This window comes from Mytilus galloprovincialis, chromosome 11 (genome assembly GCF_965363235.1).
Source record: "Mytilus galloprovincialis chromosome 11, xbMytGall1.hap1.1, whole genome shotgun sequence".
NCBI lineage: Eukaryota > Metazoa > Mollusca > Bivalvia > Mytilida > Mytilidae > Mytilus > Mytilus galloprovincialis.
The window spans coordinates 68,767,926-68,795,773 of NC_134848.1; the positions used below are offsets into that span (position 1 = coordinate 68,767,926).

At 33.5% G+C, this 27,848-nt stretch overlaps 1 protein-coding gene across 1 annotated transcript; it reads right to left on the reverse strand.

Moving 5' to 3' along the window:
- Window positions 1–852: 852 nt before the first annotated feature.
- Window positions 853–26,332, reverse strand: LOC143052692 (uncharacterized). The gene is made up of 15 exons (XM_076225774.1): window positions 26,203–26,332; window positions 25,092–25,213; window positions 23,175–23,378; window positions 21,451–21,696; window positions 20,115–20,290; window positions 16,755–16,877; window positions 16,007–16,118; window positions 11,146–11,315; window positions 10,574–10,678; window positions 9,139–9,213; window positions 6,443–6,563; window positions 5,743–5,852; window positions 3,084–3,257; window positions 2,572–2,668; window positions 853–1,295 (listed from the first exon to the last, which is right to left on the reverse strand). The coding sequence occupies exons 1-15, from the start codon at window positions 26,223–26,225 to the stop codon at window positions 1,147–1,149; spliced, it is 2,007 nt and encodes a 668-aa protein (XP_076081889.1). The 5' UTR covers window positions 26,226–26,332; the 3' UTR covers window positions 853–1,146.
- Window positions 26,333–27,848: the final 1,516 nt, after the last annotated feature.

Consider the following 27,848-nt stretch of genomic DNA (forward strand, 5'->3'; position numbering starts at 1 on the left):
AACTCCATTTGTGCCACACGTCGTGTTGCACAGGAGTACAAATGCGATGATCAGTCTCATTTGAAGATGTCCAATTTTAGGCAAAGAGGGCAGGAATGTTGTATGATATGCAGTACTAAATGGTATTATAAGAATTATAATTGAATGCTTCATTTTGAAATTCTATAGGGTTAAAAAAAAAACGTTGATCGCGATCGTGCGGACATTTTCGATATTTGACACTCACACAAGTGAATTATTATATCTGTCTCTTTCTATACATTGCACTGCAACCTATATTCTTTGGACAAGTTTTGGTTAACAACATGTAAAGTGATGCCTGTGCCACAGCTAGGTTATTTTGATCAACTTTTCTTGTTTAAAGTCTTCTTTACCATGATTTTGATTGAAAACGTTGATAGTGACTACAGGGCGAATGGTAGGAATGACAATTATTGGCAGACAAAACTATCGTGTTATTTAAAATTATTGTTTATTTCAAAATAAAACCCGACATTCATGACTGCACATTCTCCGCTCGACAACATTACACATAAACGTAGATATATTAAAAAAAGAACGAAGTTGAAAGTTTGATTTGAGGCTAAATTACAATATCATAGTATTAAAATGAAATATTGTGAATCGAATGCACTTTTTGAAGTTTAGTAGGGCTGTAAAATTGTTGACCGTTCTCACAATTTTAGCCCTAGGATTTCAAACACATGAGCCTCAACATGAAACTAAACAGAAACATGAGCCTCGACATGAAACTAAACAGAAACATGAGCCTCGACATGAAACTAAACAGAAGCTCCTCTTGAAATTTCATGGGGATATGGTTAATGTTATGCCATTAATGTTATACTGGAGTGAAATTATGACAAAGTTCATTTATTAATATCAATAGACATTTTTGTGTTACAATGGCGTTAATGTTTAGGAAGTTATATTTAAATTCTATCAAATAATCGGTGTCTTTATGTCATTACATTGTACCATAGCATAATTTGTAGGGAACGAGTTATATAATTTACTTCCATTTCAACATAACTGAAAAATATATATAACGCTTACATTACATTAGCACGACTGCACGGATATACAAATTTATAATGGTTCAATGATTTATGAATATTTTTTAAACTGTTACAGTGTATATAATTATTAAGATGCATTTTCATATGCAGGGTTATCCATGGGCTTGTCTGATTTCACAAATGATCCCCCGTTTCTTTTGTAGAACATATAGATAGCTCCGAATCCTAGTATGAAGGCAACCACGGCCATACCTACAGCAAGGCCAACCACAGCACCTAGAACATACAGATTATTAAAAATGATTGTTTCGTATATTTAAAAAAATACATATAAAAATTTACACATTTTTGTACATCTGAAAAACCTGTTGGCACATTCGATAGACACACAGTTCGTGTACATAAACATTAATTGTGTTTTAAGACATGTTTATTTCGTATTTGAAAACAGTTTGAGTACAGGAAAAAACCACTTTTTTTTGTTCATTTTAAATGTTATCTCGTAGAAGTTGGCTTTAAACAAACTCTAATATTCCTTTTTCAAAGACCATCAAAACCACAGGCACTCGTCTCAGAAAAAAAATCCTATATACCTTTATAGAAAGATACAATGTATATAAAGGGAACAAAAATTCTGAGACAAGTGCCTGTGATCAAAACCTATAGATCTTACATCAACGTAAGCTACATTTTGACACATGTAAAGAAGCATAACTCTGACACGGTATTTACAAATATGACAACACAAAACTTGTGTTTTTCTCTATGTCGGCCATACGGTGACCTATCCTTTTGTTTTTGGTGCATACTTCAATCCGTGAAAATTGGTACCGACGAAAATAAAAGAATTCACAACAGTTGTTATATTCGACCACTGTGACAAACGAACAGAGAGGAGTGAAGATCGGGTTATATATTTCATTACTTACACAGTAATAAATCATTGTCTCCTTCCTGATCAACGTTTAATATACAATGAAAAAAATTTGACGCGGACGAAATTCAAAATATAAGCCAACTACCTAAGAATATACGAGTGGCATGGCCGCAAGAGAAGAGTCAGAACTAGAGTCTAGATGGGATAATAGAATAAAACAACAATGGGGAAAACGGTACAGAATAAAGGTTAAAACCAGATAAATAATATAGAATAATAGGATGTTGAAATTAAAAGAATAGATTTGTTTTTGCAAAACAGATAAATAATAGTTAACAGGTCAAAAAAGTCACAATAGAGCCCCCCCCCCCCCCCGGTCCAGACTCAAGAATGCGCGGTAAAATATGGAACAAATCAACCAACAGGTATTTTATGCTTTACTATTATAAGATAACTACCCAAAGTTGAAAAGAGAGCTTGATGTTTGGTTTGAATACGATATTCATGAAGTTGTTTTAAATGTGAATCACAAATGATGCATCGTTTGAATGGTTTTACACTAGTCATGTTTTTGGGGTAAATTGGTTTTACTTTTAGAAATGATGAGTTTTCTCATTGGCATTCATACCACATCTTCCGATATCTATATAAAAGCTAAAAAAACTATACTATTACCTGTTGAATAAACAGTCTTGTTAGGTCCTGGTTTATAATAACCAAACTTGATTGTTGTTGGTGTAAGAGAAAATGGCCTTGCTGTTAAAGTCATTGTCTGAAATGAGAACATGCTATATTATTACAATGTAGCTCAAGATGTAAATCAATCGATTATCATGGCTTATCAATTTTAAAGCAGGCATAAAGTTAAAGAAATGCATTATGGGAACTAAAAATGATTGCAAAGTATTGTCAACGCTTTCGGCTTTTATATTAAAAACAAAATAAAAACTGGGAAAATGAAATAGGCATGAAAAACAGGCCCCACGTTATAGATATAGGCAACAGTGCGAAAAGTATGAATTTTATCATGGATCGTCTTTACTGTAAATTACCCCGCCCCCACCCCCGTCCATCTTTCCCCGAATTAGAAAATTAATAACTACTCAATAATTTGTAGTAATGTAGGATTAAATTGAAATTATGTTAATAACAATTATGTTTATTGTTATTATGCAAATTTGACTTACTTTACTACCCACAGCTACAGTTACTACGAATTTTCCCTGATTTATAGCGTTGGTAAGGCCTGTGACAGCTTGACTGAGTGGTACTTGTGTTACAGGAGTTTGTACATTCCCTGTTATCAGTGCTGTACCAAGTATGGATACAGATACTATTATATCATTGGCGTCATAATCAACCTGAGCATAAAAAATAAACAAATATTGATACGATAATATTTTGTCATTGACGTCATAATTGACCTGCTCATAAAAATAAACAAATATTGATACCGATACATGTACTTTTATGTCATGAGTGTCGTACTCGACCTGCGCATAGAAATACCATTACTAAATATTGATGGTATTATGTCATTCGCGTCATAATCGACCTGCGCATAAAATAACATTGACGAACACCGTTACAATAATGTCATTTGCGCTGTAATCGACCTGCATGCGCATTGAAATAACATTTTTAAATACCGGCACAATTATTTCATATTATTAACCAACTTACTACAATATGTATAGAAATGCCCATGCTTTATAAAGGGAAAATTTCAACATCTGGTCATTATGAACGGAAAAATTGCTACAGCCAGTCATTACGAAATCTCAGTCATGCATTACGAAATATCAGTCATGCATTACGAAATCACACCCGTGCATTACGAAATCACAGTCATGCATTATGAACAGATGAAACGGGACATCGATTAAATCAAAATGTCGTTTATTTCTTTAAATAAGTGTGACATTTTTTTATTTTTTTTTAAACTTAATATCATAAAAACAAGTTTAAATGATGTTCATTCACATTGTTTTGTAACGACTTGAAACGGAAATATTTCACAGCCTTTTTCGAGTACGACTTTCGATTATTATCACTGTTTCATTTCCGTTGTTCAATCCTCAGATTGCAGACTAAACTGCTAAAGAATAGTTAAACTGTCTGATTTATTCTTCCCAGCTACTTTTTATTTGCTAGATGAAATGAATTTTAATAGCATAAAATTAAGTACTTGGATGAGAAATCAGAAATTACATCTGACAGTCACAATGTTGATTAAAATTCCATGCGAAATTGAATGCGAAAAGACAAGTAGAAGTTCAGCTATGAAAAAAATTTCCTGTATCTTCTTCACGGTAAGTTTCCTACTCTTTGTTTAATCGAAGAATTAAAACAATTTAATAAAAATGTTATGAAACGGGCTTTTCTGTATTGGTCCTGTTGTAGTTTGTGGATAGCTGTATAATATTTTGGATCCGAGACTCGAAGACTGTTCTTGAATGAAGATGCCTTTATAGTTGGTTAATAAAAGTATCAATATATGGACTTTTTCATATTGGCCCTGTAACATGCCCTTGATAATAATAATGGCCTCGGACAGTTGTAATGGCCCTCGGCGTTGCCTCAGGGCCATTAAAACCATCCTTGGCCATTATTAACACCTCGGGCATGTTACAGGGCCAATATGAAAAAGTCCATACATTAATACTATAATATTTTGTCATTGACGTCATAATTGACCTGCTCATAAAAATAAACAAATATTGATACCGATACATGTACTTTTATGTCATGAGTGTCGTACTCGACCTGCGCATAGAAATACCATTACTAAATATTGATGGTATTATGTCATTCGCGTCATAATCGACCTGCGCATAAAATAACATTGACGAACACCGTTACAATAATGTCATTTGCGCTGTAATCGACCTGCATGCGCATTGAAATAACATTTTTAAATACCGGCACAATTATTTCATTGGCGTCGTTGTCGGCCTGCGCATACAAATATCCTTTAAAAATATGAAATTCAGAAATCGAACAACGTAATTGATTTACTAAGGACTTGTTTTAGATAATTATTTACTGGACATTTTTTTAACAGTCATAATCAGTCATGCATGTTTAAACATCAGCACTTTATTCAAAAGCCCTTAACCTTACTGAATTTGATTTAGTATTTCGAAATGCTTATGATTGCAATTGAATGTTTGATTCCACTTCATATGGACTTCAATGGATAGTTGTCTCATTGGCATTCATACCACATCTCCATACCTTATTGACATATTATTTGTAAATAAATGTAGAAAACAAACTGTAATATTGGATTATGGGCACCCACCAATTCAGCTTTATCATATGCGTAATCTATGTTTCCTTTCTTTTATAATACTTAATGGCTAAGATCTTTGAATACCATGATATCGTTTTAAAATAATTCATTGGATGTAGTTTGTACAATGTACGTCATTATTAAAGCAAACATACCCCATTTTTATCATATATATATCTATATTTATATGTTACAATCTAACACTCAACCGGTTTTAAATCCAATTACAAAATAAGAAAAGCTTAATAGTATATTTCATTTCAATGGGGAATCATTTCAATTAAAAACCTGTAGCAGCAAACTATATAATTCTTGGAACGACCATTTAACTTCCAGTGTTAAATTTGGAAGGAAAAACATAATTCGATTAATATTGTTAAAAAACTAGAAAAAAAATCTGACTCGGACAAAAATCCATAACCCTCTTTTGAAGTTAAATGGTTCAAACACGGTAAAATCCCACCTGCTTATTAGGTTTTTTTTTTTTTATAAATCTGACCTTGTGACCTGGGGGGTTCCCTGCTAGAGCCCCATATATAATAATATTGTACCTGCATATTTGCAATCCTAACAGCAGATACTTTAGATACACCTTTAATGGCAAGCAAAACCGAGTATTTGAACAACTGCAAATTTGGTGCTGCTACGTTTTGATAACTCCCTGAAAAAAAATATTATATAAATTGGTGTTTATTTCCATTTTCAGCACTATTGCTTTATTTCGTTCAGTCTCACTCTGTTTTGGTGGAGAAAACCGGAATGCCCGGATATAATCACCGACTATCACTAGGCAAATGCAAAGACCTTGTCAATAACGATTGGAATCGAACGCACCCGCCCAGTATCGAACTCACACAAGTGTTTAAAAATACATTTTTTTTACATTTCGCGGGCAGAACTTCGACCTAGTATGCACAAAAGCGCAAAGAACACAGATCGACTCGGTATTTGCGTTTTCTGTGGATAAAAGATTGTTTCAAATACAAATCTAGGAAATGTAAAGCAAGGTTTCGTCACTTCTAAAACAATTAAACAATATGCCATCTTATACTTTTTTTAGGGACCTCAGAGACCAATTGATCTTAAAATGTGAAATACAGTATCATTAGCCTGTGAAAATTCATGTTGTGCTTGCCAAGATTTCGCGGGAATCTTCTAGACTCCATTATTTGTACAGTCTTACTCACCCAGAAGTCTAAATATGAAGTTATGCGCATGACATCTGGCTTATTTGACCAGAGTTTTACTCACCCGGAAGTCTAAATATGAAGTCATGTTTTTCTGTATAGTTATAACATTTGCTGGTGTCAAATTCCCAAATAGATCGCTGCTCTTCATCATACTGGTAAATATTGTAGATATAGGTCCCAATCTGTAATGGATACATGCTTTTGAAAACTATTAACATAAACGAAGGGAAACGGGAGTATGATAGGATTAAATACATTTTTCTAGAGGTTATTGATGTGTAAACCGGGGCGATTAACTCACAAACTGAATAAAAGTCCGTAGGACTTTAAGTAAAGTTTGTGAGTAAGAGCCCCGTTTTACATATCAATAACCTCTAGAAAAAAATGTGTTTAATCCTTATAATTCTTAAGCCAAATATTCGCGATTTCTTATTAACATGTGTTTGTGCAAAGGCTTCTATAATTACCATCACATGCTAAACTGACAGGCCGTAACTAAGGAGTTGACCGCCATATTGACTTTTTAAAATCCATAAATGTTCTATAAATCCAACAGAAATTAAAATAAAATAGTACTTACATCCAAAAGTTCATATTAATGAGGTTTTATTCGAATTTGAAGTGTACACGTGTTTGCCATGACGTAGATTCGCCAAATCGTTCATGAAATTTCGCAGAATTTTATTTAAAATCTTATTTTTATAAATTTTTCGATGCTTTAGTGCATTCATTTTATTTATTTTTTGTTATATATGCATTGGAATAGAAACAACTGTTATACATTTGTTTTTTAATGTCAATTTGCTGAAAATCCTAGTATCCCTGCAAAAATGTGTATCGCGCATGAATAGATTACGAAAGTACATGTAGTTTCAGAAACATGGTTTATCGAAGTGTAAACCAAAAGAAAATTTCGTATTGACCAATCCAATTCAATTCAAGTATTTACAGATATGCAAATCATATAAGAATTATATGTTAATAAGACCCCTACCCAACAATTGTTTTTTATTATAAATACACCTCGCCAAAAGTTAAGCAACACCTCATAATTTTCCAGGATCGTTTTTTACTGAATTCATATCTAATCGAAATATCGATACAATGAACTAATTTTCTGTTTTTATAAAATAACATATATAAAGCTAATAGAAAAGTGAAAGCTTGAAATGTTTTCATGCTGAATTTTTTACTTTTTCATTTTGGGCAAATGGTTGTAAAATGGTAAAATAAAAATACAAGATGAAGTTTTAACTTAATATACTAACGTTTTTAAAAAATTTGCTTTGCACAATTATACACAAAATTCTTTTTAAAACTCGAGAGTGACAATTTGTGAATACATTAAAGTACAATTTAGGTCACTAGCGAGTGTATCCTTCATGCATCCGGAAAAGTTCATTTACACGTCGTCTCATGCCTTGAACTAACCGTCGTAATGTTCTAACAGGAATTCGTTGCCATTTTTCAATCAAGGCTGCTTGTAATTCCTATTAATTCTTACTAGCAGGAATCCTGTTGTTGATTTTTCGACCAATATCATCCCAGACATGCTCAAGGGGATTCATATCCGGTGATATGAGTGGCCAAGGAATAGTGTCAGTCACCTCCTTGCGTAAACAATCTGAAACAATGCGAGCTCTCTGTGGCTTAGCATTATCGTCAATGAATATTGGTCTTGTTGCAAGATTGTGATAGTCAAAATGTGGCACAACGATACCCCAGGTATGTTAAAGCGATCTTTTTGACACGTCATAGTCCCATCCAGACCATAAAGGTTCATTTTGCAGTCAAATGAAAAGCATCTATAAACTGTCAAATCCCTACCACCAAACGCTGTAGTTCCAAGAATGTACTGTTTCCTGTATGCTGTATTCTAAGGACGCCATGGACTTGACGTCACTGTCTCAAAGTCCTATTGCGGTGACCAAGTGACCACAGATGTCGAGTTTGACGATGCCTACGGCTCAGCAATGGTCTTTTACTTGTCTACGGGCACGTAAATTGACACAATTTAGTCTGCGATTAACAGTTACATTTCATTGCACGAAACTTGCAATGATAACACTTGTATATAATAGCTTTATAAACCCTGCTCTTAAGGTACCTAGGAAAAGAATTTGTACCTGAATTCTGACCTGTCGATTACCAATAGATTAACGAAATGTATGAAATCAAAGCAGGATCAAATTTAATTTTAAAACAAAAAATAGAAGCAAAAACATTTAGGTGTTGCTTAACTTTTGGCGAGGTGTATATATATTTTTCGGAGTTTAGTATGACGTACATTATCACTGAACTAGTATTTATTTTTGTTTTGGGGCCGGGTGCTGATTTTCTCGCTGTATTGATGACCTATTGTTGGTCTTCGGCTGTTGTCTGCTCTGTGGTCGGGTTGTAGTCTCTTTGACATATTCCCGATTTTCATTCTATATTATATTTACGAAATGTTAAACTAAACACCACGAAGCGTTTAAACAATAAAACACACGGTGTTTAAACTAAACAATACGTTGTGTTTAAACTAAACAACACGATATGATTAAACTAAACAACACGATATGTTTAGACTACACAACACGATATGTAAACAAAACAACACGAGACGTCTAAAATTCATGAACGTTGAGGAGTTCATCGTGTCATATAAACTTAATTAATAACCCCCTTTTTTCATGTACAATTTATCTTATCAATATACTAGCAGGTACAATGTTGTTGTGCTGCATTGTATTTCTGTTAGTATTACCAACTTACTCCATCGGATTTCAACAACAGCATCATTGGCATTCCAAAGTCATAAGTATGTCCTGTACTCTGGACCCAAGTTTTCTAAAAATGGGGAAAAAAAACACAGATATAAGGTCTTTTTTTACATAAATTAGGCCGTTAGTTTTTTCGTTTGAATTGTTTCACATTGTCATTTTGGGGGCTTTTGTAGCTTAAAATGCAGTATGGGTTTCGCTCACTGTTGGAGGCCGTAGATGACCTATAGTTTTTAATTTTTACGTCATTTGGTCTTTGGTTGAGAAGTGTCTCATTGGCAATTATACCACATCTGGTTTTTATATTCAAGATAAGACTTATTAACTTTAATAAGAACATAAAAGTTACACAAATAAAATATCAACCTGAAATTATTCTAAATAACCTACAGAACACCCTTAAGGATTAGGATTGCTATACATCAGTGAGTTTCCCATTTTCAGATTTGAGAGTTCCAGATAAATATAAACGCAGGAAAGCATTTCAAACGCATAAAATTGATATACCATTTTATTTTTATTTATGATTATCTTCCGTGATTACAAAACTTACCAATCTAAATGAGAAATGTAAGAGTTACAACCATAAAGTTTCAGGCTCCTATCTGTAGGTCTTATAAATTATAAGGGTAGTCCATACAAAGTTTCTCTCCGTTATATACGTGTAGAAAACAGAATAGAGCACAGTCCTTACCCTTTTATGTCGGTTTGTAAGCTGGTGTTTAACGCAACTTTACCACTCTTTGTTATATTGTAGCGGTTTTATTGGTTGGGGTAATTGGAATATCCTGAACGTGTCTTTTACCTTTGACAAGAAAGCTTGCATTTATTGTCAATGAAGGTCGAAGTCGAACACAGCCCTCCATGAGCGGGATTCTAACTCACAACCTCAGTTTTGAAAAGATTAGGTCATCACTATAAAGACTGCATAGACACGTCAGCCATGATATCCGATGGACCCTTACTCCCTTGAAGGCTTTTAAACTTTGTAAATATACTGATTTACCGTGTTCTAATGTCTGAAAATTGATCAATATTTCACGCACATATAAGTTTATATCACTCATTGTTGACTTACATAATTATATAGTTATCAAAGGTACCATAATTATAATTCAATGCGTCAGACGCGCGTTTTGTCTACATAACACTCATGTGTCAGTGTCAGCCAAACAAGTACAATGTTGAAGAGCATTGAGGACCCAAAATTCCAAAAAGTTGTTCCAAATACGGCTATTAACGTAAGGTAATCTATTCCTGGGATAAGAAAATCCTTAGTTTTTCGAAAAATTCAAAGTTGTGTAACAGGAAATTTATAAAAATTACCATATAATAATTGATATTCATATCAACACCCAAGTGCTGACTACTGCGCTGGTGATACCCTCGGGGACGAAAAAAGTTAGTATCACTAATTGGTGACTTACCTTAGCAAAATACCATTCCCATGTAGACTTGTAGCCTGATGTATTTGGTGGCCAATCAGTTCTCTGTGTGATGTACACGTCACAATCTACTCCTCTGACAGATTTCTACAAACACACACGAAATAAGTACACTAAAACTTTTATTTTTGTCATCTGTACTTTCAATGTTTTACTATTAGAATTGGAACGTCCAAACTTAAAGATATTGTGGTGTCAGGTGTTTTTCAGTCTGCATGCCTATCTATTTAAAAATTAAACTTTTTATTATTAGGACAATAAAAGATTTTGAGTAAGCAGCTTATTTCTGGGTAGGTAGGGTTATGGCAAATACACATATTCTTTTTTTTTCTTTTCTTTTTTTATGACTGACCGCTATATTTACCATCATTATATAATATGAGAGCTCTTTACAAATACCATTCAAATCTTTTTTTATTTTTTCATATTAATTTTGACTTGAAATGGCTCAATGTCTAAGACATCTTGAAATCAAATGGTAGCTCCTTAATGTAGATATTGAATCAGAAATTAAACGTGCGAATTAAATGCTTTATTGAAATACTAATACTCACAACACCTTCGTATGCATAACTTGTTTTATCAAAATAGAAGAACTCTGCTGGTGTCCTAATTCTGACTTTCATATTGTTTGATCCAACTACAAACTTAGCGTCAAAACCAGTTCCGTCTATAGACTGTGCTGTGCAGTTACCTACTGACGGATCTATGACGTAGGCTATTCCTGTATGAGAGAGAAAACAAACCGTGTCAAAAGGCTTTCGAACGATTGAAAACAAATGGTATTTTCACGGGTTTTTTTTAATCAAATACTTTTAAACACAATTATATTGGAGCGACATGTAACCGAACTTCCAGTAACAAAAATCTGAACTTTGATAAAGATGAAAAGAAAACTATACATCTATGTACATGTTTAATAACTTTTTAAATGTTTAATTCAGACATTGGACACAGGCACATGCAACTTTTGTCAGATAGAGTTAGTTGTGAGGTCGTGACCCTACACGTCACAATCTTGTTCAGTCGAATAACTAGATTAACATTAAAGAGAGTACACAAAAAGAGAGGGAAAGTAATAAGTTCCATAATGCCGGTTTAAAAAAAAATCAAACCATTTATAAACAATCTCATAAATTATTTTCTCAAATACAGCTTGATATCGTGGCTTTAAGTGGTCATTTTCTGACATTTTATTGCACATGATATCATTGTTTAAATGTGTTAATACGTATACGGTGTATCGCCCACCGCCCCGCCCATTAGATGTTCGTTTGCCCTATCGGACAATACAAACTATGTATCTAAAGACGACGATCTTACTGCTCAAAGGCGTATATCATGGACTAAAGCTGTACAGAACGGTGCTATTGCCGACTATTCCTTTGCCGTGTCACAATTCTTATGGGACATTAAATCACCAACTGCTACTTCGGCTAATATTGAACAATACTACAGCGAAATAGTCAATGCTATTTTGAAAGCCGATATGGAAACTCTTCCCGGTAAACAGTACGTAAAACATTTAAAACCGTATTGGACAAAGTCTGTGAAAGAATATCATACAATTATGAGATTACAACGTCGAACATGGATTGAGAATGGTAAATTGCATGACTGTAATGACAAACATTACAGTGATTACAAAAGCGCTAAACTGAATTTTAGAAAACAGCTTGAGCTAGCATATGAAAACTACATTAGTGAAATAAATCGTAAAATCGAAAAGTCTGTCGACTGTGATCAACGTTTTGTATGGTCTGTGATAAAAAGTGGACGCAAAAGTGTATCGCATTGTCAACAATTAAATATTAGCGGTATTCAACTCATTTCTTCAGACGAAATACGTGACGGTTGGGTGACTCATTTCCAATCTGTATTCAGTTTCGATAGCAACTTGATCAACCCTGTAAATGAAAAAGATATCGATAATACTATCAACGACTTGTTAGAAACTGTCCGTACAAAGACAAACGAAAATATCGAGGAATTTACTTTCGACGAACTATAAACTTTGTGACAATTTGCCGTGTAACAAATCTCCAGGGTTAGATGGAATCTGTTACGAACATTTGAAATACGGCGGAAAGCTACTTCAGCGTCATCTTTGTAGTTTGTTTAATCTTGTATTGGAAACATGCTACACACCGATAAGCTGGAAAGACAGTTGTATCATACCTCTATTCAAAGGTGGAAACAAATCAAAGTCTGATCCGAATTCATATCGGGGAATTTCTCTTCTGTGTAGCATATCAAAACTGTTTGAAAAGGCACTATATACTCGTTTACCATCGCTTCATCACAACTTTCCACACCAATCACAAGTTGCCTACCAGAAGACATTATCTAGCACACATGCAAGTTTTAACATGCAAGAAGTCGTACACCATAACTTAGAGCGTCATAGCAATAGTATCGTCACACTTCTGGACAGCATGAAAGCATTTGATACTCTATGGCACAAAGGAATATTAGTTAAGTTGTATATATATGGAGTTCGGGGTTTAACTTGGCGGTTGATCTATGAAATGTACCAGAACATGCGAAGCTGTGTGCAATTTAAAGGAAAGTGTTCAAAATGGTTCAACCTCAAAAGAGGCGTAAGACAAGGTGGGATGCTGTCTGCTGTTTTTTATTTAGTGTTCATTAATGATCTTCTTAGACAATAAGATGAAAGTCCATATGGAAGTATGCTATTCAAGCTTCGCGTAAGCAGTACCGTACAAGCGGACGACATCGCTCTTATATCTACAACATCAAAAGGTATGAAAACTTTAATAGATATTTGCCAAACATATAGCGAAAATTGGGGCTTCAGATTCTCATCAGCAAAAAGTGAAGTACTGAAATTTTGTTCTTCAAAATGTGCTACCATAGGTCAACCATTGAAACTTTACGGAGCGGACATTCCAGTAGTAACATCAACCAAGCATGTTGGAATTATATTAAATGCCGAATGTAAGAGCATGTCAAGAACTTTGAATGCATGCCGAATTTTGCGTGCAACTGCGTTATCTGTAATGAAATCCGGAATACACCCATCCTTCCTTAATCCATTAACGTGCTCCAAAATAGTATTTCAGATGTGTTATCCAAAGGCAATGTTTGCTTGTGAGCTTTGGTATGGTCTTTCAAATACTGAATTAACAATGTTAGAACGTTCTCACAAATATATATGTAAAATAATTCAAAAGCTTCCTGCACGAACACGATCCGACAAGTGCACAAGCCTACTCGGTTGGCTTCCTGTGGAGTGCTATATTGACAAGTGCAAGTTACAATTTTTTGGAAGATTATGTAGAATGGACTATAACTTATTACCAAAACGTATACTATTACTACGACTTTTAGAATTTAGAAACAAATGTGTCAAAAAGCAAGATGGTTTTGTACCAGATCCAATCAGAATAGCCGTTAAATACGATTTGATAAACTTTGTTGAAGATTTCGTGAAATCAGGCAGCTTCCCAAGTAAAGCTGTATGGAACAGATATATTTCCACTTCCATAGCGAATTCTGAAAACAACAGATGGCAACAAAGAATATCAGTTGACAGTGACTTTGAAATTTTCCGTAAAATTCACAAACACATTGTACCACACAGAGCTTGGGTTATTGCTAAAACTAATCCTAACTTCAGAGAAGGAGCTAAATATATTGTTGACCTATGTTCCGTCATCCGAACAGAAGAGTCGCCTCTCTTATGCGATAAATGTGGACAGTTTTTCTATAACGTTATTGAACATATCATGTGTATGTGCGATCGTCTATCAGACTTAAGAGCGAAGCTTTGGGAGGACTTAATAAGTATTAATCCGATTGTGTTCAGCGTGTATCTAGACAATCTAACGTCATCCACATTCACAGCAACACTTTTGTCATGTTATACGGAATATGATCTGGATAATGATAACAGTATTTATTTCTCAAAAACTTGTATTACACATGTTCAACGGATGTGCAGCGTTTTTTATAACAGTTAACTTACCTTCTGAAATATTATCATTTACTTTAAAGTGACATTCAACTGATTCAGTATTATCATTTACTTTAAAGTGACATTCAATTGATTCAATCACTCTTATCAATATATGACATTTAAATAATTTAATCACTCTGATGTCTTGACCAATATGTAAATATTATTATTGTACAAAACTGTTTAATACATGCAAAATCTTCGATAAGAAGGAAATAAAGTTAATATATATACTTTTCAACACCATTATATTGGAGCGACATGTAACCGAACTTCCAGTAACAAAAATCTGAACTTTGATAAAGATGAAAAGAAAACTATACATCTATGTACATGTTTAATAACTTTTTAAATGTTTAATTCAGACATTGGACACAGGCACATGCAACTTTTGTCAGATAGAGTTAGTTGTGAGGTCGTGACCCTACACGTCACAATCTTGTTCAGTCGAATAACTAGATTAACATTAAAGAGAGTACACAAAAAGAGAGGGAAAGTAATAAGTTCCATAATGCCGGTTTAAAAAAAAAATCAAACCATTTATAAACAATCTCATAAATTATTTTCTCAAATACAGCTTGATATCGTGGCTTTAAGTGGTCAATTTCTGACATTTTATTGCACATGATATCATTGTTTAAATGTGTTAATACGTATACGGTGTATCGCCCACCGCCCCGCCCCTTTTCCATCGATATATAAAACACTAGAACACACCCGTGATATCGCGGGTCCGTGACTGAATTAAAGTATATACTATGCGTAAGCCTTATTTTAGTATTGGTATTGTCATCTGATAAAGTCATGCCGATTATAAGTTTCACAGTTTTCTCTGCTTTCAAAATCTTTCTGTTTGAACCCGTCGACCTGGAACTTATCAGTTATTGGTAATATTGGAGTATTCTTTAATAACAACATTGTCCTATATTAGTTATAAATAAAGTTGAATTCTTTGATTCGCTGTTTTAAGTCACGTCGGCTAACAAATCGAAAACTGTACCTATACGCCTTATTTTAAGTCCAGATTTTTTGCATTCGTATTGACATCTTAGAAAGTCATACTGATTAAAATACTACAATAGGAAACAATATGACAATGATTGAATTTAGAAGTGTCAACCCTTTGATTATGACCCGTGTATACAGCAAAATCCTAAATACACCATTTTGTGGTGCGCCTGTGAGATGCGGAACGTACAGATAAGGTAATAGGTAACAGGTGAATATATTATTTATATCGGTATCGGATTCGACCCGGAACTTGTATTGGCAATATTAGTTATGTGGAAAACAAACGGGTCTGAATTGGTGTAATTTTTAATCAACACCATTGTCCTATATTAGCTATAATATTTAAATTCTTTGATTTGTCATTTTTACCCCATGACCGCTGACAAATTCGACCTCGTTATTTTAGTATTATAGATTAATCATACCTTCATTGAAATCGTGAACCTGAGTTAGTAGACCGTAACCAAATGGACTAATAGACTGAGAGTCTGGTACGTAGTCATATCTTACCAAGCCCATTTTCTGATCATACCATTCCTACAAAAAATAATACTTTTGTAATCTCGTGATACTTCTTTTATTAATGATATGTTTCACTATTTAGAAGCTACGTTTATTTTGGCTTTGATAAATATTTCATAATATTGAAATATAATTTAGCTTTTAAGATATATATTTAAACAAGAGTGAAAGACATACATGTGTTTTCAAGTTTATATACAGTGTTGCCTCATACTGCCCAGAGACATTTATACTGTCTGTTTTATATCGTATTTTATAACTGACATAATCTTTTTGAAAAAAAAATACGTCATTTATTAATCATATTCTTATACGAAATTACTGAATGTTTCTTCAATGATAACCCGATATCTCTACATCATACAAAAAGTGATGATTCAATTGGCTCTCCGAAGTATATCGAGGCACAATTTGGAGGTCCGAAGTTTAACGAGGCACCCAGTTTCTAGTCAAGTTTGCTATTCTAAGCCTTTTTATGTCAGTTCTTAAATTCAGGATAACTTTTTCAAAAAATCAGAACTATCAGAACATTTTTTTTTATCTTTCGACGAAATTTATGAATTTTTACTATCATTTTATTTTTTCCTCTGCTTTCTCTGTGTTTCGAAAAACTCTGAGATCACTATTATTGAGTATAAACTTTAAGATGACCTTTATAAATCCTATTGTAAGAGAATCCGGCGTCAATATCTCTGATGTGAATTTAAAAGCTGTAGCTGGTGTTGGTAAAGGTTTCGTGTCTTTTCTGCCTGGACATATAACTCCCGATGGCGTCTGAAGTAAAAAAAAAACTACTGGATTAACATTATTACAATCACCAATTGCAACGCAAAAACATGTATATATTAACTGAAATAATTAAAATGTGTTTTAGTATCGAAACATACAGCAAACTGCAGGGTTCTAGTGTTCACAAATGGTTTAGTTCATATTCAAAATTTGCAGGAAAAAAACCGAAAGAACCCAAACGACTCAATTCATTTCATTTTTTTCTCACATTTTTTTTTAAAGAAAGAAAACTGTTTTAAGTGTAAGGTTTACATGTACAGCATATAACAGCTAACCTCCTGCGTAAGTCAATGTATTTAGTATGTTACGTGTATATTATTGAAACAGTTAAAAGAATTGAAATCAAGTTGCTTTGAGTAAAAGTGAAAAGTGTTTTTTTCGGGTTTTTTTTACCCAAATTGAAGTAGAATGAGAATTTGAATAACATGTATCTACTGTGGATCTTATATTATTCGCTTGATTCGTTTTCTATGAGTTATGAACCTTAACTGGGTAAGGTAAAATCTTAATGAAAATACATGTGCATGTATACTTCTAATTGATATATATAACGGTCATGTTAACCTTTAATACATGTATGTACAAAAATGTACATGTATGTAGAAACACTTGACATTTTATCTTTGGAGATAGAGATAAAATGTGGATTACAGTTGAACCTTTCTTCACCAAACCGATTTTAATCTAAAGTTTGACGGGTGTTTGAACTTGAAAGCTTAATCTTAATTTATATAAAAATCCACATGTTAGTAGATAAAAAAGGTTTCTGCTTTATGCAGGTTTTAAACAGATTGCACTGTATATATAAGTATACAATGATATATCATTGTTTGTCAATCATTTCATACTAATAACTGTACAATCTGTCAGTCATTAAAAGTTTGCATACTTAGAATATGAATAACCTAGTTAGGTCGTTAGTTTTCTCGTTTGAATTGTTTTACATTTGTCATTTCGGGGCAATTTATAGCTGACTATACGGTGACCTATAATGGTTTTCTTCAATGTTATGCTGGTCTCTGTTGGAGTGCCAACGAGACAACTCTTCATCCAAGTCATATTTATAAAAGTAAACCATTAGAGGTCAAGGTACGGCCTTCAACACGGAGCCTTGGCACACACCAAACAGCAAGCTATAAAGGGCCTCAAAAAGTACTAGTGTAAAATTATTCGAACGGAAAAACCAACGGTCTAATCTATATAAAAACGAGAAACGAGAAACACTTTTGAACCACACACACAGACGACAACCACTGATCATCAGATTCCTGACTTAGGACAGGTGCAAACAATTGCAGCGGGATTACACGTTTCAATGGTACCACATAAACCTTCTCCCTTTTCTGAAGCAATAGTATAACATCACGACATAGTGTGAGCCAAGGCTCCGTGTTGAAGGCCGTACATTGACCTATAATGGTTTACTGTAATAAATTGTTATTTAGATGGAGAGTTGTCTCATTGGAACTCACACCACATCTTCCTATATCTATAGAAAGACACACTATAAAATATCAATTGGAATGACTTAACGCAATCAAATACCGTAGTCACAATGTACATGAATACCTCAGAAGTCTTTGTAGTAAGTTGAGTCTATAATAATTGGGTTATGTACATGAATACCTCAAAATTCTTTGTAGTAAGTTGAGCCTATAATAATTGGGTTATGTACATGAATACCTCAAAATTCTTTGTAGTAAGTTGAGCCTATTATAATTGGGTTATGTACATGAATACCTCAAAAGTCTTTGTAGTAAGTCGAGCCTATTATAATTTGGTTATGTACATGAATACCTCAAAAGTCTTTGTAGTAAGTCGAGCCTATAGTAATTGGGTTATGTACATGAATACCTCAAAAGTCTTTGTAGTAAGTCGAGCCTATTATAATTGGGTTATGTACATGAATACCTCAAAAGTCTATGTAGTAAGTTGAGCCTATTATAATTGGGTTATGTACATGAATACCTCAAAAGTCTTTGTAGCAAGTTGAGCCTATTATAATTGGGTTATGTACATGAATACCTCAAAAGTCTTTGTAGCAAGTTGAGCCTATTATAATTGGGTTATGTACATGCATACCTCAAAAGTCTTTGTAGCAAGTTGAGCCTATTATAATTGGGTTATGTACATGCATACCTCAAAAGTCTTTGTAGCAAGTTGAGCCTATTATAATTGGGTTATGTACATGAATACCTCAAAAGTCTTTGTAGTAAGTCGAGCCTATTATAATTTGGGTTTGTACATGAATACCTCAAAAGTCTTTGTCGTAAGATGAGCCTATTATAATTGGGTTATTAACATGAATACCTCAAAAGTCTTTGTCGTAAGATGAGCCTATTATAATTGGGTTATTAACATGAATACCTCAAAAGTCTTTGTAGTAAGTCGAGCCTATAGTAATTGGGTTATGTACATGAATACCTCAAAAGTCTTTGTAGCAAGTTGAGCCTATTATAATTGGGTTATGTACATGAATACCTCAAAAGTCTTTGTAGTAAGTCGAGCCTATTATAATTTGGGTTTGTACATGAATACCTCAAAAGTCTTTGTCGTAAGATGAGCCTATTATAATTGGGTTATTAACATGAATACCTCAAAAGTCTTTGTCGTAAGATGAGCCTATTATAATTTGGTTATGTACATGAATACCTCAAAAGTCTTTGTAGTAAGTCGAGCCTATAGTAATTGGGTTATGTACATGAATACCTCAAAAGTCTTTGTAGTAAGTCGAGCCTATTATAATTGGGTTATGTACATGAATACCTCAAAAGTCTATGTAGTAAGTTGAGCCTATTATAATTGGGTTATGTACATGAATACCTCAAAAGTCTTTGTAGCAAGTTGAGCCTATTATAATTGGGTTATGTACATGAATACCTCAAAAGTCTTTGTAGCAAGTTGAGCCTATTATAATTGGGTTATGTACATGCATACCTCAAAAGTCTTTGTAGCAAGTTGAGCCTATTATAATTGGGTTATGTACATGCATACCTCAAAAGTCTTTGTAGCAAGTTGAGCCTATTATAATTGGGTTATGTACATGAATACCTCAAAAGTCTTTGTAGTAAGTCGAGCCTATTATAATTTGGGTTTGTACATGAATACCTCAAAAGTCTTTGTCGTAAGATGAGCCTATTATAAGTGGGTTATTAACATGAATACCTCAAAAGTCTTTGTCGTAAGATGAGCCTATTATAATTGGGTTATTAACATGAATACCTCAAAAGTCTTTGTAGTAAGTTGAGCCATGTCGTCAGTTAGATATTCAGAAAACTCGTAGGTGTGTGTAAATGCTCTAGCTGCACGAGCACTTCCTTTAACTTCCCAAATGTTTCCGGTAACTGTACATCTGACCGGAACTTGCTTTCTGCCGTCAGCCATACCCCAGTCTGGTGCTAAATAATTAGATAGAAAGTTAAATCTAAAAGTCTAAAGAACTTTGGTAAATGGCATTGTTCTAACAGTTAATGAAAATAACGCCACGTCATTGGTTGAATTTAAGTGTTCAGGACGTGTTAACTATTTATAATATGTTGGTGTACGCTTTTAAAAAATATTACCCTAATACACTTGATTCTCAAAGGAGAATTACTCAGAATCAAAGACAAAAAGCAACCCCATGAAAGATGTATAATTGACAAACATACCGTATTTCCTTTTTTTATATTTATGAATTGTTTCCCATGAACAAACTAAATTTTAAACAAAATAAACAACCGAAACAATCTTCCTTCCATTTTCTGTTTCTGTATTCAAAAGATGAGATTGACGTTTTAATACATATAAGAACAGGAGATCAATGAACAAATGCGATCTTTAAAAAATGACCAAAGATATCAACGAGTGAGATTTGTTATTTGGTTAAAGACAGTCTGGCTCTTAAATGGAATGAGGGTCACTGAACATCAGGACAAAAATTGAATAGGCAACGTATCAAATATCAGCAAACCGTTACAGGAATAGATGATTATGTTAAACTTTACAAAATCAGTATGTTTTTTTTTCTCCTACTATAATAAAATTCTATATTTCAAAAAGCTCGACATGTCTACTTAGTCAAATTCAAAAAAATATAAAAATTTCCAGTAATTTTGTTTATCATAATCAAAGGTAAAACTATATCATTATTATGGAATAATCGATAATTATGTATCCAACAAGCTAAGATCTTCAGGTGAGCCATGCTTATCAGCCGTGCAGTGCTTATCACATCGGACAACTAACACAAAGGGTTCCCTGTTCGATTACCGTTCCGGGGAGAAAATTTCAGGGACTGAACTTTCGGCTCTCTCTTGACACCATTTGCGAGTATTGTCTTTAGAAACGATGATAGTCCGTCTGAAGGGGCGATAAATGGCTGACCCGTGCTAAGAGAGAGCCATATCTCTTGTACGGAAAAGACACCCTTGTAGAAAGGTTAATGCTGCTACAAGGCAGCACTCGCACCCGCAAAGTAGAAAGGGATTACTATAAGTTGCAATAACTTGTTTCCCAACCCACTATTAATAAGGTCTTCTGACATTTTATTTACAAAACTAAACTGGAATAAACTTACTTGTAAAATACCAATTAACCGCCATCGTAGCGTCCATACTTGACCAGTACTGACAAGATTTCCATTGGTCAACTTGCATGCCTCTGATTTTTGTCCGTCCTACATACTGCTCTTTGGTACCATTGCCGAACCTCAGAGCTCCATATGCACTGAACATTCTTCCTACTTTAGGATTTTTAGCACTCGTTTTAAATCCAAACAGGAAAGTGTTAGAAGACGAACTCAGTGGGTCAACTGTACAAACTCCTGATTTGATAAAAATGTAGTCCTTTTAAATATTTTGTAAGTGGTTAGAAAGTATAAAATAATCTGCGCGGTGGATCCCTCTTTTTTATTCTTTGATCTTTGGGCATTTTTTCTCTGCTCTTTATTTGCTTTTTATATTGCTTATTTTTCTCTGTTCAGTATTTTGTAATTCTTAAAACCCGTTTTCGGTGTTAGTCTTAAATGGTTTAAATGTTTAACTAGAATTGACGATAATCAGCCTTAGCTAGGTTTAATGAGTAAATATAATTTACAATATTCGTCACAATCACATAATAGAACCATTAAAGATTTGAACAGGTAAATATGCATGCAATCATTGTATGTTCTTGTGCTTTAAAAGATGTACCGTATGGGTAAATTATCCTGAATACAGAAATTTTCAAGAGAATTCATAAACTAATCCACTTAGAGATGAGATACATGTATTTTTCGTTAACTTCGGAGGGGGGCTGTTGTTGAGATTGACGTTAACTAGCAAACGAGTGTCTTTTCCTTTTTTCTCTGGAGAACAGACGAAAACAATATGACAGGGAATAAAATTGAGAATGGAAATGGGGAAAGTGCCAAAGAGACAACAACCCGACCATAGAAAAAAACAACAGCAGAAGGTCACCAACAGGTCTTCAATGTAGCGAGAAATTCCCGCACCCGGAGGCGTCCTTCAACTGGCCTCTAAACAAATATATACTAGTTCAGTGATAATGAACGCCATACTAATTTCCAAATTGTACACAAGAAACTAAAATTAAAATAATACAAGACTAACAAAGGCCAGAGGCTCCTGACTTGGGACAGGCGCAAAAATGCGGCGGGGTTAAACATGTTTGTGAGATCTCAACCCTCCCCCTATACCTCTAGCCAATGTAGAAAAGTAAACGCATAACAATACGCACATTAAAATTCAGTTCAAGAGAAGTCCGAGTCTGATGTCAGAAGATGTAACCAAAGAGAATAAACAAAATGACAATAATACATAAATAACAACAGACTACTAGCAGTTAACTGACATGCCAGCTCCAGACTTCAATTAAACTGACTGAAAGATTATGATTTCATCATATGAACATCAGGCACAATCCTTCCCGTTAGGGGTTTAGTATCATACTATCATAACATATATGAGAAGAACATAACCCGTGTCATGCCAAAAACTGGTTTTTGAATAAATGTGTTCAGTTCCGATGCAAAGACCCTGTAAGTGAATCAATATTAACGCCAAAATATGCAATCTTTAATGACCTGACAACAGTATCGTAACTATATCCCTTGTTAATAAGTCTATTCAAAGGTTTTGTTAGTTTTTGAGGTGAATACTGACACCTTTGTGCTTTATAAAGAATATTTCCATAAAAAATTGGATGTGAAATACCTGAACGTATAAGAAGTCTGCATGTTGAGCTATATTTACGAATGTACATATACATTGTACCTACTAATTTAAGATTTTCACATTGTACCTGTTTGAGCTTCCACTGTATACATTTCGTTTGAGGCATAGTTGTAGATCCCATAGGCATGAAAACCTTCGTCCCATTGATGGACGGCTGCTCTCTGATTTTGATAGTCAAAATATTCCGTATAGTCTGTGCTATAATTTTTGTTTTGTATATTACATTCGACAGTTAGTCTGTATGTTTCGGCTAGTGTTGGCTTCTTTGGGACTGAAAAGAAGAAAACATATTAATAGTATATTTACCGTGTGCTAGCTCGCATGAAGTAACTAGACATTAGTGTGTTTATGAGAATTTTTATTGTGAGTGATTATTTGTTTGAATGCTCGTATTTGAAATTATTTTTATATTTGAAATTTTATATTTTTGAACTTGAGTTGTTATTTTATGGAGTCATTACACAGAACCACCTGTCACAGTTTAATTCTGATTTTATTAACTGTGTATATTTGAGGTTTTTATTGTTGTTTTAAAACCTATACTGATCAAAACAAAATTACTCTCATCCGTGAAGATATGCAGAATCTTTGTGGTGCCGTGTTGTATCTAATTTTGTTGGCTTATCGAAATTCATGTCATAAGAAAGCTGAGCATATATATACGAGAACAGTTTAGGCTTAAATTAAAATAATGTTTGTTTGCCCTTTTCCGACCGACCCTATAAATTCGTTCCGCCTGAAAATCTTTTATTTGTATTTACCAGCAAGATTTTATTTTATTTTATTTTTTCGTCCTTCCAAAAATGTTATATTTGTATTTCCCGCTCAAAACTTTTTTACCGAAATCCTCGGGTTTTATCTTTATCGTATAGGTCTAGTCCGTTTGGTATCACGTGAGCGTTTGACATGAACACTTGCATATAGCATGCATAGAGTTTCAAAGCATTTGTTTGAAATCGATGTTAAACGCTTTGAAATAATGATATAACGTATGTTAACTCTGCATCTTCATTGAAGAGCAGGGTTCATTTACAAAAAAGTTTGTTTAATAAAAAAATATTAACGTGTGTACAAACTATTTTGTGTAAACGGACTTTGTATTTTATGTAGGGATGGCCTTTTGTGATCCGTAGATTAGGATGAAAATCATGATTAACGATGCCTTCGACCAGCATGGCCATATTATTTATATCTGACCCGACATGAACCAAAGGTGACAAAAGCCTGTAAAGTGGAGAATATTTGGCAGTAAAATCGCCAAAGTTTTCTATACAAATCATTTATAAATGCGATGTAAAATACGTGACAATTGAGTTTAAGTGTTGTAGCATTTTTATTGGAAACATGGGCACACTAGGAAATTTAAACACTCTAGGGACTTTTTCTTATAGTAATGTATGTCTGCCCGGACATATTTAACCAGGACAAAGTTATCTCTTACAGAAAACCTTTAGGTAGAGGTAAGCATACAAGGTATGTAGTACAGAATATTAGTGCAATTTAAAACTCTTCAAAGTTACAGGCATAAATGAACGTTGAAAATATGCGACACAGCTCTTTATTTTGATATTTGAAAACAAAATAGTAGTGCAAAAAAAAAGCCATATGAATTAACTTCACATTCTACATGATATTTTTTTTTTCAAAACGTTGTCCCACAAACTTATAAGCAAAAGCAAAACAGACAAAAAATGACATTATGCAGATTTTGTATCTATAAAATAAAATATTATACCTACCTGCCTACCCATGTAAAGTTATTTTTTTGGGGGAAAAATAAAATATTTTACCTACCTGCCTACCCTGTTTTAAAACATAGGGTCGGAAAAAGGCAAACAAACAATATTTTAATTTAGGCCTTAAAACTAAATAATTTATTGTTTCAAGCAAATTGCATCCCTAATCACTTTACGCCATTTTCATTTTGCTGTTTAGGTAAAGTTGAGATGCATAAAAATTCAGCCCTTTAATGACAGATACTTACTTGGCGAATTCATAATAGTAGCCGGATTACATACGGTCGTGTCTAAACCTTTTAATGGGACCTGAGCCTGAGCATGTATACTACATATATAGGAACACACAATTAAGGTTGTTAGTACAGATCTGAAACAAAAAAGAGAAGAATTTAAAAAGGACCGCAATAGCTCTCGACTTTTTGCTATGAATTCATCTCTAGATTTTGTTCATAAGACCAAATCATATATGTTGTTGCATTTGTCTAGACCTGTCCTATGTTTGGCACATGTTGTTGATTTATAATGGTTTTCTTTTAATAAAATCTGATTAGAATGGATAGTTGTCTCATTGGCACCCATACCAAATATTCATATATAGATGTATATACACGTGTTGCCTCTCTTGTGACAGAAAATGTCTGAACTAAACCGTTTTTTAACCAGAAATGTAAATGACATTTTGAGAAAAAGACCTCTACAGGCAATATCCTTGTTTTTAGGTATGCAATGATTATTTCAATATTTATTTTAGCTACATGAAATTTTAAAACTTTAAATGAAATATTAATAATAATCTGTTCTTAAACACCTCAAAGGATTATAAACGGATATGCCCAATTAAGAAAGATGTAAAGGAATAACGTCAAGCTAAATTATTTAGTACATATGCTCCTTTCATTTGCTCTGCTGTCGTGTTGTACATTTACATGATAATGAATGTATTTATTTATTCACTTCTTATTCGTAAACTTTGAAAATTCGACGCGAAATATATAGTTTTACTTATTTTATCAACAGTTGTTAAAAGTTTGATGGGAAACTGCATGTTCCCCATTATATATATATATATATATATATATATATATATATTGTTTTGTTTTTGTCTTTCATCATTAGCTTTTAAACCAACATCTCCTTTTATTCCATTCTATTTTGCATCAGTTTAATTATATACCAGGTCGAAATACAGAATGTCAGCCATTATTGTTTATCTTAACCGAAAATATGCAAATTAATACTGATGACTAAATCATTTTCAAATTATTAAAACAAAAAGACAGATCTCACCGAAATTATTACTTATTAACATGTTTACCATTGTCAGAAATAGAATACAAACTATATATTTTCCATTACCTTATATGAGATTTGGACACCATTTTCCCTATACCACCCTGTGAGTTCCAAAGGTCCAATCATTTATCTGTGTAATTAATCAGTATCAATATTAGTTCAATACACGTACAATTTAAATATCATCAGAGGATGTTTTATCATTGGTTCAGTGCAGTGTACCTACTTCTAATCATAGATATATAATACTGGATATATCTCTATATTCATTTGTTAATGATAGATATATAACTAGTGTATCTCGAGCGCCTGGGTATATCTCTTTTTCACTATGTTTCAAAAAATATGAAATTATGTTTGTAAAAGACACAATAATTGGCCAGTTGCGGAATTTTTATTCTTGTTCAATTGATTCATTGATGATTGCTGCGCGCCCAGTAGCAAATATTTCATAAATACTAGTAATATCTATTTCTGGTTAGATATCTATTTTCATTTGTAAGCTACCACTATTGATACACAGATATATAACTCGTGTATCTCCGGGTAGGTCTCTTTTCTCTTTGTAAAAGACACAATAATTTGCCAGTTGCGGAATTTTAATTCTTGTTCAATTGATTCATTGATTGATTGATTGATAGATGATTGTTGTGCAACCAGTAGCAAATATTTCATCAACATCCGTGTCTAAACAAAAATTAAGCAATAAATCAGTAACTGTTGGGTTCTTCAGAGGATAGATTAAAATAGAGAAGCGACAATAGTGGCTGTAACATTAAGAAATGGTTGGTTGGTAAGCTGGAATTCTGCCTTGAAACAGGCATCTTATGGACCTGTTAAAGGGCGATTGTACGGTGTGTTTGCATGAAGACAGGTTGGCACTCTTTCAAAGGGAGATCTGATTCGGCTATATATATATATAACATCTTCATGCCTTATATATCATGTACTGTAGTACGCCGCTAGATTGAAACTGACGAGGAAAGGTAACACACGGCTACTGAAAGCTTTATTATTGTAGAGCCCAGGTGGTCGTGTGGTCAAGCGGGACGGCTGCAGTGCAGGCGATTTGGTGTCACGATATCACAGTAGCATGGGTTCGAATCCCGGCGAGGGAAGAACCAAAAATTTGCGAAAGCAAATTTACAGATCTAACATTGTTGGGATGATGTTTAGACGAGTTGTATATATATATATATATATATATATATATATATATATATATATATATAAAACGTCTGTATAATAGTCAACGATTTTCCCCACGAGGGCGCTGGATCGTTACGAGTAACGATACATGTACACAATAAATAAATTATATAAACGCCTAAAAAAGTGTACACAACAACTCCAAATACAAAAAAAGGTAACTATAAATGTAATTATTTATAAATATTTCGGATAACAGATATCCTTCGTCAGTCAGATTCTGATGTGAAATGAATCATCTTTGAGTCTAGAACGAGACTCCAATTATTTTTTTAGCACGCAAGATTATGGAACAAGGTGTTTAAAGGAGAAATAAAAAAAAAAGATTCAGCGTGTAGGTCTTTATAATAGAACTAAGAAGTGTCCATCTCATAAACTTAAATATGATAAAACTTAGTTATTGCTCACATTCTTCTTCAATTTTTTTATACATGTTGTACCTTGAATGTCGGAACAGTATTCACGAAGTAAAAATACCGACAAGTAAATTTATGCTTTAC

Coding starts and splice junctions, on each gene's coding strand:
- LOC143052692 (XM_076225774.1), bottom strand. CDS start 26,225: ATGGTGTCCAAATCTCATATAAG. Junction 21,697..23,174: donor TACAGTGGAAGCTCAAACAG/GTACAATGTGAA, acceptor TTATCAAATCAG/GAGTTTGTACAGTTGACCCA. Junction 5,853..6,442: donor CTTCATATTTAGACTTCCGG/GTGAGTAAAACT, acceptor ATTTTTTTTCAG/GGAGTTATCAAAACGTAGCA.